The sequence below is a fragment of the Erpetoichthys calabaricus genome, chromosome 8 (assembly GCF_900747795.2).
Source record: "Erpetoichthys calabaricus chromosome 8, fErpCal1.3, whole genome shotgun sequence".
Taxonomy (NCBI): Eukaryota; Metazoa; Chordata; class Cladistia; order Polypteriformes; family Polypteridae; genus Erpetoichthys; species Erpetoichthys calabaricus.
In genome coordinates, this window is record NC_041401.2 from 32,173,553 (window position 1) to 32,193,124 (window position 19,572).

The 19,572-nt window shown below is 37.1% G+C and overlaps 1 protein-coding gene across 14 annotated transcripts in view; it reads left to right on the forward strand.

Moving 5' to 3' along the window:
• The window catches only part of baz2ba (bromodomain adjacent to zinc finger domain, 2Ba), a 279,446-nt gene that overhangs the window by 122,050 nt on the left and 137,824 nt on the right, over positions 1-19,572 (forward strand). For all 14 annotated transcript variants that reach the window (XM_028806424.2, XM_051930571.1, XM_028806421.2 and 11 more), the window contains one exon: positions 12,397-12,487. In XM_028806424.2, coding sequence (XP_028662257.2) covers positions 12,448-12,487 — 40 coding nt within the window. In that variant the 5' untranslated portion in view covers positions 12,397-12,447. The remainder of the gene's footprint in view (positions 1-12,396; positions 12,488-19,572) is intronic.

The window sequence follows — 19,572 nt, forward strand, 5'->3', positions numbered from 1 at the left end:
CTGCTTTCTGGTTGTCTGCATTTGCAGAAGTTATAAAAGTTTATTTGCAGTATCTTTGTACAAAGCTATTTTTGTGCTGTCTCTACAGCATGTCCTTTGGTTTCTCTAAGGCTTTTTTTTTTTTTTTTTTTTTTTACCAGTCTTCGAGTTCTCTCTGACAAGGTTATATAAAATGGATTCTTATGCTTCAGTGTTTAGTGAATCATTTGAAGATGTGTTTATATCTCTCTATATTTCTGTATGCATAGATTTGAGTAACGCTACCATTACAGAGAATAATTAGTGGATGGTGTTGATTAGTGGAATTAGAACTGAATTCAGCAGCTTATGAGCGTCACACTTCACTGTTGGCTTTCAAGTGAGACAAGATGCTGATCATGAAATGTGATGGACACATACAGTGTCCATTATGACAGGCCATGCGGAAAGGAGTAGTTGTTGGTGGTTACCATATTAGGACATTTAAGAAGAGGTCTTGGCAACAAGTGAGGAAAATTCTGTTAAAATAAAGAAAATGAACTTTGCTCTACCAGAAAAAACTGATAGCATTGGAGTCACTAACCAAATGAACTCTGCAGAGTGTCCTTTATCTTTATAGTAACCTTCCACAATATCGCTTCTGCTCTGTGTTCTCATAAATTTAATTTTACTTCCCCCTTATATTGTTGAAGTTGGCATGAATTAATTTAGATTCTTGTAAAAGACTTAGACATTGTAAAGTATACAATCTGCATGTCCTCCATAAGTGGCCTGAGGTTTGCAGTGTTTCTTCAGATTAAAACGTTTTTCTTTCTTGCAGTGCTGGCGTATTTTACACTTTGTGAGTGATTAAGTGATGAACGTCAACCATGCACTTTCAAATAGACCAGTTTCTCAAATTTACCTTGGAGAGATCAACTAAAAATACAGCACATCTTTGTTTTGCTTAGTAAATATTGACGTATAAAATAAATAAATGTGGCCTTTGATATAAAAGAAATACAGAAGTGAGGCTTTGAATGGCTTCTTACACATTAGTAGTGATGGGTCTTGGGCATCATCATCTTCTAGAAAGAGAAATCACAACAGCAAAAATATTGTTAGTTGAACACTTTTTTGTGCTCATTTTTAGCATTTATTCTGTTTTTATTGTTACTTTTGGTAGTTTCAGTTTTTTTTTTCGTTATTGTTAATGTGTTAGCTCTTGTGAGATGGATTAAAAAGCTGATAGGGGAACTGTTGTTATTGTGTTTTATTTCTGGTACTACTAATACGATGATAATTGGTAATAGGTGGTGTTTCCGCCCTGTGCCCAGTGATTGCTGGGATATACTCCAGGCACCTTGAGGCCCTGCCCTGGATAAGTGGGTTAGGAAAATGGGATGACTGGATAATATAACTAATATTTGTCATATTTGAATCTTAGCATAATTGTGACATATCTGTTTATTATTATTATTATTATTATTATTAGAAGTTCCAGTATTGTATTAGTATTACAATGGATTAATGGCAGACTGTTGCTTATGTAATTCTTTTCATGTTGATTTATGGCACTGCTACTGATACATCTCACTCTTAATTTGTTGTACTTTTACTTGTGAGTTACCTGCTATTATAAAATGATTTCTGATATCACTGTACCATAGATGGATTTTTGGACATAGCTGTAACACTTCAGTTAAAAAAAAATGTTTGTTCAGAGAACTAAAGGCAAATGTGTTGTTGACATTTCACAGCCGTTTTTATACATAACATGTATGTCATTTCATTTCCTGTCCTTGGAGGCATATCAAAGCATATCTTACCATAAAACACAATCAGAATCCTATTTTTGATCAAAATATTGATTTTTTTTGTATTAATATACTGGCTGATATAAAAGCAATAGAAAACAGTCAGTCATTTGCTAACCTGCTTAGTCCTGAACAGGGTTGTGGGGGGTCTGCTGGAGCCTATCCCTACTAGCATAGGGCATAAGGCAGGAACAAATCCTAGACAGACTGCCAGTCCATTGCAGGATGAACACACACACACACACACACACACACAACACCAAACACACACTAGGGCCAATTTAGAGCTGCCAATTTATTTAACCTGCATATCTTTGGACTGTGGGAGGAAAACCGGAGCACCCCAAGGAAATCCCACACAAACACAGGGAGAACATGCAAATCCACGCAGGGAGTACCAGAGACACAAACCCTGGTCACTTTGCTGCAAGGCAGCAGCGCTACCACTGCACCACCATAGTAGAAAACAGGCAAAAGGAAATCTTCCTTTAGCAGTTCAGAATAATAATACAAAATTAATATATAACTTATTTGGTGACATTTTTTCCCCAGGAGTCCTGTCGTATTGCATTTCCATTGCCAGTGTTTGTGGACTTACATCAGCTAAATTAACAATTCTGAAACCCATCTAACCCAATTCTGAATTATGGAAGTGGTGGGAGAACCAGGGCCTATCTCACCCAAATAAAAAGCACCTCCAAAATTACATATGATTAAAAACATTTTAAAAGTTGGCACCCGCTGTGTTAGAATATATTTCAGTGCAGTTCTTTCACCAATTATTGATATATTAAAATTATTGTTATATTAAACATGTATTTTAAGTAAAGAATGGGGCGATTACGTTGCATTCAATGAAAGCAGCAGCAGCTGCAAATGGTCACAGTGGGGTGGACGTCGAGAATGGGCCATCGTCACCGGCTGCATTACACCACGTGCTGAACGCTGCGGCTATTACCTGGCCCCCGGACCACTAGAAATTTCATCCCCACATGAACCTCTGCAGCCCTCAGCCCACCAAATAAAATCACTTTTCACTTGCATCTAATAGATGAAAGAATAATCTTTTGCAGATAAACTATTTTCTTTTAGGATTGTTACTATGTTATGTGTGGTATCCCAAACATGCTACAGTCTTTCTTTTTTATTTAGTACAGTTATGTCTATATTTTTTTCTTTCTTTCATGGGGAAAAATGTGTAGCATTATGTTAATTCAAAATAGAAAATGTTTTGCATTGTTAATTTTTGTAAAGAAATATGCAGTAGATAAACCAGTATATTTTAAGTACTTTATGATGGACGTTTTTTATGCTATTTACTGATTGAAAAAAACATGAAATTATACAACATATCTCGATTAGAAATATAAGTATTTTTGCATTAGATATTACAATTTAATAGAAGCATTGATCATGCACTATTTGACTAAGAAACTCAAAAGTGCCAGTAAATCTAATTAAAAAAAGATGTACTTGGTTTTTGTTTGTATGTGAAAACAGACTTTAAGGAATTTACAAGCGATGTAGAGTATAAATATTTAGAAGCCTTGCAAATCTGCTGGAAGTGCTTTTTGAAGGGAATGGTTGTTTTCCTTTTGTCTTGCTTTTCACATGCATGTCATCTGCATTATGCATATTGCCGGTGAAAGGCTCTGGATTTGGCCACTGACTCCTGGGTCCTGGCAGACTTCTCTTAAGCAAAGCTAATAGCATGCATTTGGTTTCTCAAATTCGGTAAAATCTTGACAATGATTCTTCATTAAGGAGAAGACACAAGGGACCCTATTGTACAAAGCTCATTGTACTTTGCTATTTGTCAGCTTAGTGACAGAAACATTTAAGCAGAATGCATGTAATCTGTCGTCTTATTTTTTCTTACCCTTTATTTTCTTAAATCCACTGAAAATTCATAAAATTTACTGATTTAATTTATGTGATAAGAATAATATGGATTTTTTTTATTGAGTGTCAATATATTATTGAATATAAATAAATAAAAATACTTGATTTTTTTAAAGAAATATTTCCCATTGACCACTGAACAGTAAATAATTTAAGAGCAAACAAAAGGAAGATGTTAATTTTATGTAAACCAAAGGCATAAATGAATGTAATTAAATTTAACAAACATTGGCATTTTAATCACTTCCAAAGCATTTTAAGCCATATTTGGAAAAACCTGTGTTGCTCTATAATGAAGGCTTCTAAACCATCCCTATTACATGTAGAGTGGAATTTTCTACCAGTCTTAATGAGTAAAAACTGAATTTGCAGTCATGAAGAGTAGATGATAATGACTTCCTCGAAAAAGGCAGCTTTGCTTTAACTTCCCTAATATCAAATACTGCTTCATCTTCCATCAGCTCTCTTTGCCTACAGTGTGTCTGCATTGTGTTTTACCCATAAGAGAATCTTGGGTGTGCAAAAAGGAAGGGCCATCAGTAATCTGGGGCTGCACGCTAAAAAAAACCAATTTACTGTACCAGCAGATAGTAAGTGGAATGTGGGAATGTGTCAAAATCCAATGATAGATTTACCATCTAGATCTGTGAAGAGGATTAGTTGAGTCCTATTCTATATATTGTATTATATTTACCCCATTTTTTGACACCCATTGAACTCCAAACCTACCTGGAATGGAGTCTCTCTCTGAGTTGCCTTTCCCAAGACTTCTGTCAAAAAACAGGGCCTGTTAAAGTCCATTGCAGCATTACTTGAGCTATACAAAAAATAAATCGTTTTTTGTTGTCGGCCAGTTCCCTGAACAGGTAACTGATATAAAGTGACGAAAAACCAAAAAAGCTCTTCAGTGTGAACATGTAGCATTGACCCTGTTTAAAGGCAGCTAAAATTGAGTCTGTACTTCATACTTATCACTTTTGAAATATAATATGTTTGCCACGTCAGTGGACATACTCATAACAGCTTGGTAATATAATATTATATGCATTGTCATTTAGCTGGTTTGACTGCATTTTCTTGCTTGGTTACGGGTGTTGTCATTTCCCAGTTTCTCTGAAATATTGTGTACGCATAGGTCTGAGTTGCCATAATTATATACAGTGGAACCTCGGTTCACGACCATAATTCGTTTCAAAACTCTGGTCGTAAACCGATTTGGTCGTGAACCAAAGCAATTTCCCCCATAGGATTGTATGTAAATACAATCAATCCGTTCCAGACGGTACGAACTGTATGAAAATCTATTTTTTAAAGATTTTTAAGCACAAATATAGTTAATTACACCATAGAATGCACATTGCAATAGTAAACTAAATGTAAAAACATTGAATAACACTGAGAAAACCTTGAACAACAGAGAAAACTAACATTGCAAGAGTTCGCGCTATAGGCCTTACGACCCTATCGCTGTATAAACGCTTTTTTTTTTAATGAGTTTTAAGCACAGGGGAAAAAAAAGGAACATTTGAACAAATCCGAACTTTATTTAAAAACCAACCACAAGCAACCAAGAAAGTAACATTGCAGCAGTTCGCACTATAGCCTTACAACCCGATCGCAGGGAAAAAAAATGAACATTTGAAAATCCGTAACTTAATAAACAACCAAGAAAAGTAACATTGCAACAATTCACACTACGAACTGAAAAATGAACATTTGAAAAATCCGTAATACAAAAACTAACCATAAACCACCAAGAAAACTAACCTTGCATGAGTCGAGTTCTGGCATGAAGTGAGGAGGAACTGGTGGAGAGGAGGTTACAGTGCTTAGAAGCCATGATTAACTGCAAAAGCACACGAAATACTGTAGAGCACAAAGAGTTCACAGGTAAAGCACACACGTCTGACTGAGAACAATGAACAGGGAGAGGCTGAACATGTGCTTAAATACAGTAATTGGCGCGTACGAACCAGAAGGGAAATGAAATAGAGCACAAAGAGTTCACTAGCGAAAGCACACATGCACGTGGAAGCACGCACGTCTGACTGAGAACAATGCAACTCGGTGCGTACAAACCGAAAGGGAAACTGGCTTGTTCGTATACCGAGTATGTGGTCATGAACCGAGGCAAAAGTTTGGCAAACTTTTTGGTCGTAAACTGATCTGTATGTGTACCGAGACGTTCGTGAACCGAGGTTCCACTGTATGCATATGATGATCTCTCCTCAAGTTTTTTTTTCACAACTTTTCCCTTAACTTGAGGTCATAGTATTTTTGTTTTCCCTTGACTTTCTCCCTGTCCAAATGAATTACTTCTGGTTTCTCCATGGAACAATTTGAAACAGTGAGGCTTCATTTCAAGAGCCAAAATTCTAGTCTAGCACTGTCCACACAGTTTGCTCATGAGTAATGGATTATGAAGAATGGATTCATCTAACCCAGAACTAATCCTCACAATGTGCTATATCACTGACCGTCACTCTTGAATTCTCCAACATGATTTGCTCCAAAGTAGTATGAGGAGAGATGTCGTGCCATGATGAAATTTTGTAGCCTGGTTCTTTGTCGGTAGCATATAAAAGAGATGCGTCCTGGTATGCAGTGAATAGTCAAGAGTGACTCCCTGAAGGAGTTTAATAAGAATTCAGTGATTGTACAATACTTACGGTTATAACGGACAAAGTCACTGAACTAGAGATCTAGGCCAACTGGCTATTCTACAGTATCATAAGTACATACTGAACAATGTACTAAACACAATGACCCCAAGACTCCCAGTGTCTCTGCAGTTAGGCAGTGTAGCAGTGTCGTGAATTTCCACAGAGAACTAAGGAGACTACACACAGAGGAGGGTCAGTAATTGTTCATCATGATGTTTAAGCTTTTTTAAGCAAATGTGTTCAAAATCCTGCATCCTTTTGCAACATTTTCCAATTTTATTGAATTTTATGCTCTCATATTTGTACCACAAATAAAACAAACTGATGCTTTGTTCAGTTTGAACTGAAAACTGTTAAGCATGTGAGTATTTTAGGAAACATTTTCCAATTTTTTATAGGCCATTGTTTTTGTGAAAGGGTTTTCTGACACTATAAACGTAGAGCAAAGTAAACAGGATAATAAACTAATTGTTCCTTTATACTGTTCACTGAAATTTGCTCTTAATCACATAAAAAGGATGGGTTAGTACAATACAGACAAATACATACAGTGTTGGTTTGAAATAAAATGCCAGCAGGGGCACCACTATACTGTACATGTTAGTGCCCGAGATAGCACTATCATAATGGGCCCTCCATCAGCCTCATTACCATTTAACAAAACTGTGACTGACAGAACATTAGCAATGTGTATTTTGCACCATTTCAAGACAAATGCAAACATCAGCAATGCTTTGTTTTTACATTTCATGCTAAATGCAAAAGATTATCACTGCAAAATAAATACAACAAAATATCATTATAAAATCATGTAAAATAAATCTAGTAAATAGCAGGTCCTATCTTACTTCACTAACTTCTAAAGAATCCACCTCTGAGCTTTCTCAGCGGTGAAGTCAAGAATAGCACCCACTTAATGCACGTGCTCCTATTCATTGGACAGGATCGCAAGACTGTTCAGTTCTGGTACATTACTGAGTATAAGCAGTTCTAAACCAATTTCAGTTCATTAAAATATTCCTTTACTAGATGAGCGAAGCAGACAAGTTTCTAGTCATATACAGTTCAGCAAAACTGACCCTAAAATTCATTAACATTTGTGACATGCTGTATGTTTTCCACAATAAGAGACACCAAAACATACCACTGTGCACATCACTGCATTTTCTCCACAGAAAAAAACTCGCTGACGCCCCCCTTACCTAACAAACGCCTTATCCCTAGCTGAGGATATGCACACTTCTGTTGACTGATCGATTTTTTTTTTTTTTTTTTTTACTTTTATCCTAGAAACCGTTATTGAAATACAAAGTGATAAGCGGACGCATGTGCAATGAATGTATGAAAACACTCCCAGACAGAAACTAAACGCCTCTGTTCTTGTGTGAATGGCACAAATTTTTCTGGAAGTAAAATGATAATATTTTTTCAAATTTTTTTGAAGCACAAGCACAGAGTTTTGCTGCAAATTCAGTTTCACACAAATCATTTTACTCATCTGTATGCTCAGCCCTGGGTGCGGTTACTGGTGTCATATAAAAAATATGCAGTGCAATGCACACCTTTGGTCAAAATCTTTGAAGTTTCATTTCACGTGTGGCATTAAGAAATTCAAGAGGTCTTCTTTCATCCTTAAAAGCGGCTCAGTAGATCATCTTCAGATGATTCAGCTGACACTCAGATTCTGTTGTCACTGATGTTGCCGTTACAAAAATAATGAATTTGTGTGCAGACCGTCCCGAGCCTACCACCAGCTCAGGGCCTGTGACACATGTTCTCATTTTAAGCCCCACCTCCATGTCCCTCAATGCCAGTATAGCCTATCGCATGAAGATGTATAGGGTACACTTTTATTATACTCTGTACATTAATTTACTGGGTGCAAACTGCTAAAACTCAAGTGACAATTGTGCAGAAGTTCCAGCTGAGACTATAGACTGCCTGAGGATGGTGGTTAACTTTACCACATTTATGTTTTTGGTTAGCAGACCTCTGATGTTCTTCTATAATTGTTTGGATTGTTCATCTTACACAGATATTAACATGTGTTTTATTTTCCCCCATACTGCATTTTTAGCCTTTTTTTAATTGTGCCCTTCCCCACCATAACCTATCGCTTATGGGGTAGCAGTGAGAGTTTCAGATTTGTCAAAAATTTCGATCTCCAGTTTTCAACAGATCTCGACGTTTTAAGGGTCCCCTGATAATGAAAACATCAATATCTCAATGATAGGTGTGTGTCTGTGTGTCACAGTTTCATGAGGATAGTCTAGATCTAAAATGGCTGGATGGAAAAATACCAAACTCGGAACTTAAAGCCTTAAGCCGTGTAAGAGAAAGGGGCACTCCAGAGGGACCCTCGAATAGCGTAATTCTGCAATAAATTCTGAATTCTTCTTGTCAATTGCTATTGTAATGACCTATTTTATGATCAGAAAGATCAGCATCAGAGAGATAAATAATTAATTACTTAAGTGTTATAGAATAGTTTGCATAACTTGGCTCCTAGAGTGCAAAGCCTACTGGTGCTCATGTCTGAAATTTTGTTTCTTTCTTCTTAATGCCACACTGCACATATTTATTAATACCCAGCAGTTAATTTGAAGAACTGAAACACCAAAGGACTTGTGCTGTCATGGCTAAAGCATTGGGTTTTAAAGCACAGGTTTGTCCTCTAATTGTTCACTCTGACTCGCTCTGTGACCCAGAAACAATTTGCTTGACTTGTCTATGCTTGATTTTCATAATAGTTGCCTTTTCGCTGTGCTGCTAACTACATTATGTACTGTTTAGTTTTGAGTAACTAAGGTATTTCCCCATCTATATTTTTAGTTTTCAAATAATATAGCATAACTTCTGAAAGACTATAGTCTTAAAAATTAGCAGCTTGTGTTTGGAATACATGCAAACCTTTTGCTTTTAAGATTAAGTGTGCAGAATTAGACCATTGCTGTAGAGCTGTGTAAGTGTGGCTCTTTCTTTGTCGACATTCAAAGCACTGCGTATTCTCCTGTTATTACCCTGTGTAGCCTTTAAAACTGGAAATAATTACTTAACACACTGTAAAAATTATACTGTGTACACACACATTATATGAAATATAATCAAGTAGGCTAAATAGAATAAAAACGTTCTGTTCTAGCTTTTCTATTATAAAGACCACTTCTTCTCTTTATGGGTCAGCCTTTCCACAACTGTACATAAATCCATTTATAAATAAGGCAAGAATTTATCTGTCCTCTGTACCACAAACCATTCCTAATTGTTTTTTTTTCTAGGATCTGGGACACTGATGGTAATTTGTGAAGGTAAATGAAAGCAGTAGGGTCCAAGTGTCACCAGGCAACCAAGTAGATAGACTACTGAGTTCAGCTCATGCTTCAAGAGACTGACTTGCGCAAACAATATGTGTGCTTCAGCTAATCATTACCCCATATGGGTGCCAAAACAATAAGAACATTTAGAGTTACCACTGTGTTTGCCAAGGAAGAGCCCCAACATAATACTTACTCAAAAAGATGGGGTTTAACTGTAGTGGCCCAAGTGCTGTAAACACAGACAAACACACAAGCAGGGAAAGGCTCGCTAACAGCTCTCTCTGACTCGGAATGGGGTCAAGGCATTTTGGATAATGTGTTTCCTATAACCCTGCACCTTCCATTAGCTGAAAAGACATTGTGTCCGCAGTCTGATTACTGCTGATCCATGCTGATGACTGTTGCAGGATTATCTCTGTTAGCATCAACCATCTGTTACAGTCTAGAATAATAAGAAATCAAGTAAGACGCAGGGCGCTGGTTACACTCTTGTACCACACTGCAGAATCACACTGTACAATCTGAAGAACCACTTAATCTCTGACACTTCAAAAATTGAAAATTGTATTCCTTATTGCTAATTCCAGTTCTTTATTTTATATGGTGCTTTTTACAACATTTTTAATTCAGAGTTGTTGCACAAATTTTGAGCTTGAAAGTAGACACATTTACCAAATTGATGTGTGCTAAAAGATTCAAGAGAGCAGTGGGAAGTCTCCTGTCAGACAGGCACTTTATTTCCTGACCAACTTTTATTCTATATGTGCACCTTTTCATAACATGTTTTGTTATAAATGGCTAACTTATGCATTTTTGTATAGTATATGAGGTGATTGTACTAGCGCACATAGTACTATGAAAGTCAAAGTCTAAAATAAAAAATGCGAGTATTATAGGGGCCACTAGCAGTGTATAAACACTAGGTGTAACAGTTTGTCTTGTCATCTATATGCGGGGTGCACAAGCACTTATGATTGTCTGCAAAAGAAGGATGAGAAATTGGATAAACTTCTGTGTGTTCATGTAATGAGAATATTGTGTGTATGTGTATGTAAAGTCTCATATTCAACGGATTTACATTTCAATGTCACCTGCAAAATCTGAAATCGTGGTTAAATATGCATTGTTTAAATGTTTTCACGTAAACAAATCCAACTAGTGTTCAGTATATAAAAGAGATAAATTACATCTTTATCTCTTTTACACAAGATTAATTAACAGATACATTTAAATGATAATTATTTTAATTGGTTTATAAGTTTACATACATGTATACACTTTACAAAATACAAAAAAAGTTGAAAATGCAACATAATGCTCATACTGTATATAACATTTAAAAGAACAGAGAAAAAAAATGTACCACCCAAGGTTAATGTCTTGCTGTAGGTGATTTTCTGTTCCTGTAGATGAAGGATCAGCCATGGCTGGGATTTTTGGTTGTGGGGTTGGCATATTTTTACTTTGCAGAAACATCGTGATAGGAAGTTCTCTTTCCTTTGATTCACTGAACAAAGGTTTGTAAGGAGATTAATCTCCTTAAATTTCATTGCTTAAATTATGTTTTCATCATATTCAAAGAAGATGTCTGCAAGGTGGTAACATCAACTGCCTCCTGCAAATACTCAAGTCCACAAATATTGAGAGCACCATTTATGTGTGTGTGTGTGTGTGTGTGTATATATATATAAAATATATATAAAATGTGTGTGTGTGTGTATATATATATATTATATATATATATATATATATATATATATATATATATATATATATATATATATATATATATGTGTGTGTGTGTGTGTGTGTGTGTGTGTGTGTGTGTGTGTGTGTATATATATATATTATAATATATATATATATATATATTAATATATATATATATATATATGTATAATATCCCAGAGGGGAAACTGTCAGTCATTTTTATATCCAGAGAGAGATAAAGGACTCATAAGTAGCACCTAATTATTAATCACCTTTGTATCATTTGTGATTCACTTGTAATTTTGTAAACTTGGAGCTTCCAAAGGTTTAAATACTTATGCAAACACAAACTTTTTAAGTTTTTCTTCTTCAGTTAAATATCTACAGAAAATGGTTTATTTAGACTTTGGAAATGTAAATTTCTGTCTGTCTGACAAAAAAAAGCCTTAGCGTTTGCAATGTGCCCACTATTGGAATGTACAGCATTTTGTAATGTGTGTAATAATAAAATGCAGTGCTTTTTTATTCCTATAGATCTCACTGTAAACCTTAGCCCTGCTACTCAAAATCTTAAGCAAATGCCAAATAATTACATCAACAGAAAAGCTGAAACCATTACTGCATATAGGAAGAATTAAATACTGTATAACAAAAATGAATATATCTGTATAGTATAAGATGATTTCTGTCCATCCGACAATTACACCTGGTTGGGTGTATTTGTTGTTAACGTATGCAATACTCCATTTATTGGAATGTTTTTTAATTTATGTTTGTAATATTAAAAAGAGTTGGACTTTTAGCTTTATAATATAGACTGCTTAGGAATACATGCATGATAAATATAAATGTGTGTAATCTAAAGTGTTATCCATCAGCAGTCGAGAGATTAAAGGACATACAAATGAAAACGTCTTTATAGACATGCACACACGCTGTACTTAAAGTATAGTGGATTTTGTGGCTGGCTTTGTGTTCTATGGTCCATTTTTTACCCGCCGCTCATGCTATGATTGTGATGTCTTTCAGTACTGAACTGCCTTTCAGAAGACAAATGAGGATGGGATCCTGGTGAAGAGAATGCAGCTAGAGAAACAAGTGACTTCTGAGCCTCGCAAAAGTAATGTGTTTTTTTTTTTTATTATTATTATTTTTAGATGGTCTTGTGTTCTACTGTATATTGAGTAATTCTTTACAAGAAAAAAAATTGTGATATCTGCGGACATTGTAATAAAAAGATAAAGGGATGTAGTACAAATGCAAATGTTACTTTTCATAACATTTTCTGTCAGCTGTCAAGTCTCATAAAAAAGTTTTTAAAAAGATGCAAAATATCTGTTTATTTTCTGAACACGCTTTTTCCATTATAGGGCATGGGGATCTGAAGCCTATTCTAGTAGTATCAGGCAGGCATGAAGCAACCCTGGATGGAATGCTAGTGTGTCACAGGGCTTCCTCTTACACACACTCACTCAGGGCCAGTTTGAGAGTTGGGAAACCAGAGTATCTGAACACAAACCGCATGAAAACTCTTAAGAATATACAAAGTCTGCAACAATGATGCTAAGGCTAGAAATCAACCCCAGATCCAAGAGGTTTTTATAGGCAGCATCACTAACCACCATACCACCGTGCCACCATGCAAACTCGATGGAAACAAAAATTCAGCTAAAATGAATCTTGGAAAATGAAACACAATAAAGTAAGAAACCTGCCTACACACTAAAGATGATTACTACTAGCTATAAAGTGGGCCCAGAATATGCAGTAAAATTGAAATTAAGGGATATTTTTTACTTAGAAGAAAAAACAATGAAAACACCCACACTGTAAATACTCTTTAGGCAAAGTAGTAAATTGAGCTTTATAGGTTATTAGTGTTTGATTTGCAAATACTCATGCATCTGCTAACTTTCCTACAGGTGTGCCTTTTTATGTTTGTACTTCTATTAAACATGAACTAAATTGTAAGGGGGGAATTCCTGAGAAAGATTAGACAAATTATGACTATTGTGATCTCTGCTGAAAGAAAAAAATGAAAAGGCGAGTAGTATTATCATCCGAAATAGTAGAATACATTCTGGACAAGCATGCTGAAAGAACATGAATAACAGCGCTCATACTTATTGTGTGCGGCTCTTAGGAATAATGTGTGCTAATGTTAAAATGTGCAGCAAACATTAATGGTCATGCGTGATATCAAATTTTGTCTGTGATTTCTAGAGGTTAATATGAATACGTGTAAAATCTAAAACAAGTCTTTTCAGAAGACCTAATTTGGAGAATCATATTTTTGTTGAAATGCTACCCTTGAAGTACTTCTGCTTGACAGCGTGTACATAATCATTTGAAAATCCGCTCCCTGGTGCACAAGCCTGTTTTAAAGGCAATAGAAAAACATTTAGGTACTTCTTGGCAGAAGGTAAATTTTAATTAATTTCCTGAAGTATGCAATTGAAAATAGAATGGGTATGAGAATGGCTTGTGACATTTTAAAGAGGTGTCAAGCAAATATTTTGCCACTGGTACTGTCATTGAGATTTGTGTGATGCTTTAAGAGTTGTCAGAGAGTTACTAACATTTAAAAATATGTTTAAATAGTTTTTTTTTTTTACAATGCCAAGAATAGTTTGAGGGCTTTTTCTATATTAATGTTTTTGGGCAACAATATACACATGTATAGGTACATTTATCTGATTTTCATAATGAATCCAGTCTTTGTTCCATTCTACCATTTACTGAACCTACTTCATACAATTTAAGGGCATCAGGAACCAAGGTAGAACTGGGCACAGAGCTGCAATTAACCTGCGCAGGGTGACATTGCTGGGCACACACATTTCAAGTGCAATACTTGTAAATGTAATACAGTTTAGTATTGTGCGCATTAAAAAAACAGAGAAATAAAGCTTTAGAGTAAAGGTCCGCACAACAGTTGTTAAAATCATATTGGGCACTTGGATAAAAGGAAATTACCTGTGGAGAATTGCAAATGTATTACAACATAAGGAAGGTGGAAATAAAGTACAGTGGAACCTCTGTTTGCGAGTAACTTGGTTTACGAGTGTTTTGCAAAACAAGCTAAAATTTTTAATAAATTTTGACTTGATAAACAAGCGAGGTCTTGCAGGACGAGTAGTATGTATACGCTTTGTCTGCTGAGCGTCATGTGATCACAACTGAGCTGATAGTTCTTCTCTCTCTCTCTCTCTCGCTGCGGGATTGTGGGCAATCGTCTCCTATTCTCCATCTGCGTTGGCGTGCCTAGCTCATATAGTCAACATCCGTACGAGCGTATACTGTTTACTACAGCATTGTGACTGTGTGTGTATGTGTGTGTGCTGTGAAGTGAGAGTCCCTGTCATGCGGCCCAAAATAGGAGGCTGAGTCTCAGTACTTTAGCGACACCAGCTTTATTCAGATTGAAACACCAACAGTGTGGTTATTTATTGTAGCGGGATCTGCCACTCTCCTATACACAGACACAGTAGTCTGGCAGGATCGTGGCCAAGTAGTACTGTGCCCTGAGCATTTGTAATGTTCCTTGTTCCTTGTATCACCCATCGACGGCAGGCGCTTATAGCATGTCCGCAATCTTTTCAAATTCGCTTTTACGGCAAACTGCTACAGCCCTGGGAGACTGCGATTGCTTTGGGACACTTTTCCACGTGTTGTCCCGTTGGGTGAAATTCCACAAGAGTTTAGAAACTCACTCACACCAGCCATGATTCTTTTCAAAGATAAAGTGCAGGTTAATTTGTTTTATGTATTTTTATTAATCATTTTTATATGAATAGTTTTGGGTTGTGGAAGGAATCATCTGAGTTTCCATTATTTCTTATGGGGAAATTCACTTTGATATACCAGTGCTTTGGACTGCGAGCACGTTTCCGGAACGAATTATGCTCGCAAACCGAGGTTCCACTGTGGTATGTTTGATGGCATTTACATGTTTTCTGCTTAATTATATGGGCATTTCCTACTGTTCTGGGCTCTTTCTACAACTGTGTGTGTGTGTTTTTTTTTGGATGCTTAACATAGTGTAATATTTTAGAACCACCTAAATCCAGGTAAGGGGTAGGGAAGTGGAACTTATCCATGCAGTGTTAGGTACAAGGCAGGAGGAAACTGTGGACTAGAGGACAGTAAGTTGCAAGGCCCCACTTATGTACACATACACTGTCACACAGAATATTTGGAATGTTGGAGAAAAACCCATACAGAATGGGACAGCAACCATACATAAGATGCCAATCCAGGGTCAAACACACAGGAGTGCCAATCACTGTTCCAGCTTGGGACTCTTCAGTTGCTTAGTGTGTTCACATTGATCTTACTGTTTGTTGATATTATAAATTGAGGAAATATCCACATAACTTAAGCAGCAGAAGTGTGATCAATTGTTCTTGTCCATTTGTCAAGGTGGTATTTCTCAGAGATGGATACTTCAGATAAATTTCCTACAGCAATAATCCATCCATCCATCCATTTTCCAACCCGCTGAATCCAAACACAGGGTCACGGGGGTCTGCTGGAGCCAATCCCAGCCAACACTGGGCACAAGGCAGGAAACAATCCTGGGCAGGGTGCCAACCCACCGCAGGACACACACAAACACACCCACACACCAAGCACACACTAGGGCCAATTTAGAATCACCAATCCACCTAACCTGCATGTCTTTGGACTGTGGGGAGGAAACTGGAGCGCCCGGAGGAAACCCACGCAGACACGGGGAGAACATGCAGACTCCACGCAGGGAGGACCCGGGAATCGAACCCAGGTCCCCAGATCTCCCAACTGCGAGGCAGCAGCGCTACCCACTGTGCCACCGTGCCACCCTACAGCAATAATAATAATAATAATTCATTACATTTATATAGCGCTTTTCTCAGTACTCAAAGTGCTATCCACACAGGGAAATAGTGCTTTATGTAATCATTCTTCAATTATTATGCTATTCTGAGTGCTTTATGTAATCATTCTTCAATTATTATGATATTCTGAATTATAACACTCATAGTCAGGCTTTCAACAACACAGAGTACAATATGTCCTTAAAGCAACTACCCCCAAAGAGCTGCTGGAAACAAGATGAGTGACAAGGTACAGCATGCTACATGTTTATAAGGATGACGAGAAGGCAGGTATGGGCCCTGATATGCCTGTTGTTGCAGTTGCGGAAGGAATCAGGCCTTCACACTCCATATCTAGTAGTGATAGCTCCTAGCCTGGTCAGTAGTTAGCCAAAAAGTAATACTGACAGTGACAACTACTTGCATTCACCCAACAAAAGAAAATTAGAGGCTCATTTGTGTCTACAGCTCAAACATCACCACCAACTGGTTTTGAGACCAAACCGAAGCACTGCATCAAAGATTTTACAGACAATGCTTCTGAAGTGAAGAATTTGTGGAAATGGGTATTTTGCTAGGGATGGATATGAAATAAATGAAAGAGGGTATGAATGGTACTAAGCAGAATATGAAAAACAAAGTGAAACGTTTTAGTAAAATTTGAAAAAAATACCCGTAAATTCAGTTGGTGCTCTGATCAACAACATGAAATATACAGTATGTTGAGATCTCACATTAAATGGTTTTAATAGATGGCGGCAGAAAAAAGAGCGACCTCCTTCATAAATGAATGCACTCTGAAGATAGAACAAGGTGAAGAAACATTAGAATTGTTGCAATTCCTGAAGGGGTGGAATTCAGAAATCCAATTGAATTCATGTCAGAGTTCTTCATTAAATTCCTGGGAGATCTTATTAAGCAACAGCCAGAGAAGTGGGAATTTTAGTTTGCATAGCTATTGTGATAATATCAGACCCCGAATGGTGCTATAAAATGTTACTGGAGTAACTAAATGAATGTATTGTGGGTATAGAAAATAATCAACCCCCCAAAATTATTCACATGTTGCTTTGCAGCCTGAAATGAAGACACACACAACAAATATTTCTCCAGTTGTCTTTACTCAATGCAAGTTATAACAGCCAAGTGAAAGATATAATAGCAATAGTTCAGGAAAAAAATAAAAAAATATAAACCCACAATCACTGAAATGGTTAAAGATCACCCCCTGTGTCAGTACTTTGTGGAACCCCCTTTAGCTTTGATGACAGCCATAAGTCTGTTGGGATTCTTCTCTACCAACTTTGCACATCTAGACTTGTAATATTTGCCCACTCGTCTTTACAGAACTTCTCAAGTTCAGTCAAACTGGACGGTGACTGTTGTGGACTACAGTCTTCAAGTCATTCCACAGATTTTCAGTCTGGTTTAAGTCTGGGCTCTTGACTGGGCCACACAAGGATGTTCACCTTTTTCTCCTTTAGACACCATGTGGTCAATTTTGCTGTATGCTTCGGGTCATTGTCATGTTGGAAGGTGAACCTTCTTCCCATTGACAACTGTCTGGCAGAGGGCAGCAGGTTTTCCTCAAGAATTTGACGCTATTTTGCCCCATCCATTTTTCCTTCTATCTTAACAAGTGCCCCAGTCTCTGCTGCAGAGAAACACCCCCAACAACAGAATGCTTCCACCTCTGTGCTTCACTGTAGGTTTGGGGTGTTTTGGATGGTAAACTGTTTCGGCTTTCCAACAAATATACTGTTTGGCATCGTAGCCACATAGTGCAATTTTGGTCTCATCTGACCATAATACCTTTTTATATTTGACCCCAGTATCTTCAAGGTGTGTTTTGGCAAAGCTCAATCGAGCCTTAACGCCGCCTGTCTTGAGGAGTGGCTTTTTTCTTGCAACCTCCCCTATCATGCCACATTTGTGGAGCATTTGTGATATTGTTGTCGCCTGTGCACAATGACCACTCTTTGTCAAAAATTCCTGTAACTGCTTCAGAGTTGCCATAGGCCTCTTGATAGCCTGTCTGACAAGTTTCCATCTCGCTCTTCAGTCCAGTTTGGAGGGATGGCCTGATCCAGGAAGGGTCCTAGTAGTACCAAACATTTCCACTTTCTGATTATGGAATCATGCCAGCTGTGAGATACTGTAACTTGACTGAGTCTAACAAGTTACTGTATATCTTGCACATTTTGAATGTTGCAGTTGCCAGCTGAAATTCAAAATGGTGAGATGCTTATTTTTGAGAGATATTTAGATGGTTGTGGTTCAACATATGTAAATTACTTTTGTGAAAATGAACTCTTATTTAAAATAAGGTTAATATAAAAAAACAAACTACTGCATCCTCTAGGCATCCTCTTGCTTCAGATGCCCATTATCCTCTATTTACATGTGTTACCAAGGAATTTGCTCATAATTGGTGCCATAGCCCTGAGACGGATTCAGAGATAACTCATTGGTGGTGTCTGTCTGTTATGGGATATGGCCGGCCATTCATCCCGGCCAATACCCCCAGGCCGTTAGATGGAGCCCTTCTTGCAACGTGGAGATGCCCCGAATTCCAGCAGGGCATCATGGACTATGGAGTTTTAATACACAGCCCTGCTGGATAATGTCGGGGTCGCCAGGGGACGCTGCAGGGAGACACAGAGACATTTATTTTCCATACAGCCCGGAAGTAAATCCCAGTCACATGGTTGGAAGAAATAATGTGCTTCTGGGTTGATGAAGAAAAGACGTTTTTACCTGACCCGGAAGTGATAGAAGTCACATGGACTGAGGGACAGAAACACTTCCGGGTCAAGGACTATAAAAGGACCATGGGAAATCCCAGACGGCAATTGTTATTGAGTATAGTGGAGTGGTGGTGCTTTGTGCACTTTATTTATAATAATAAATATTATTATTGGACTTTTATCTGGTGTCTGACGTCTGGTCTGAGGGTTCAAGGGGTCGACAGTGCCTCTATTTGTCACACTGTAGATGGCTTGCTATGAGTTAAATCGTATTTAGCAGTCAGATTTGTTAATACACAAGAATGATGCTCATAACTCAGTTTTAAAGATTAAAGGTACTTTTGGAAGATTTAATGAACACAGAGAAATAACTTACATATATAAGGAATTCCCTCAATGGGTGCAGGTTTTAGCTTCAAATAATTTCTTAATTTAGTAAAAATGTTTTTTTTTGGTAAAACAATGTTTGTTAGGCTTCATTTTTTAAGTTAACTCACTTGTTATGATTCATAACCCTTAACAGACGCATTTAGATTTAAATTGTTTCCAATTTTCATAATCAGCCACTAGTTGCTTATGAGATGAAAAAGGAACCAGTAGCT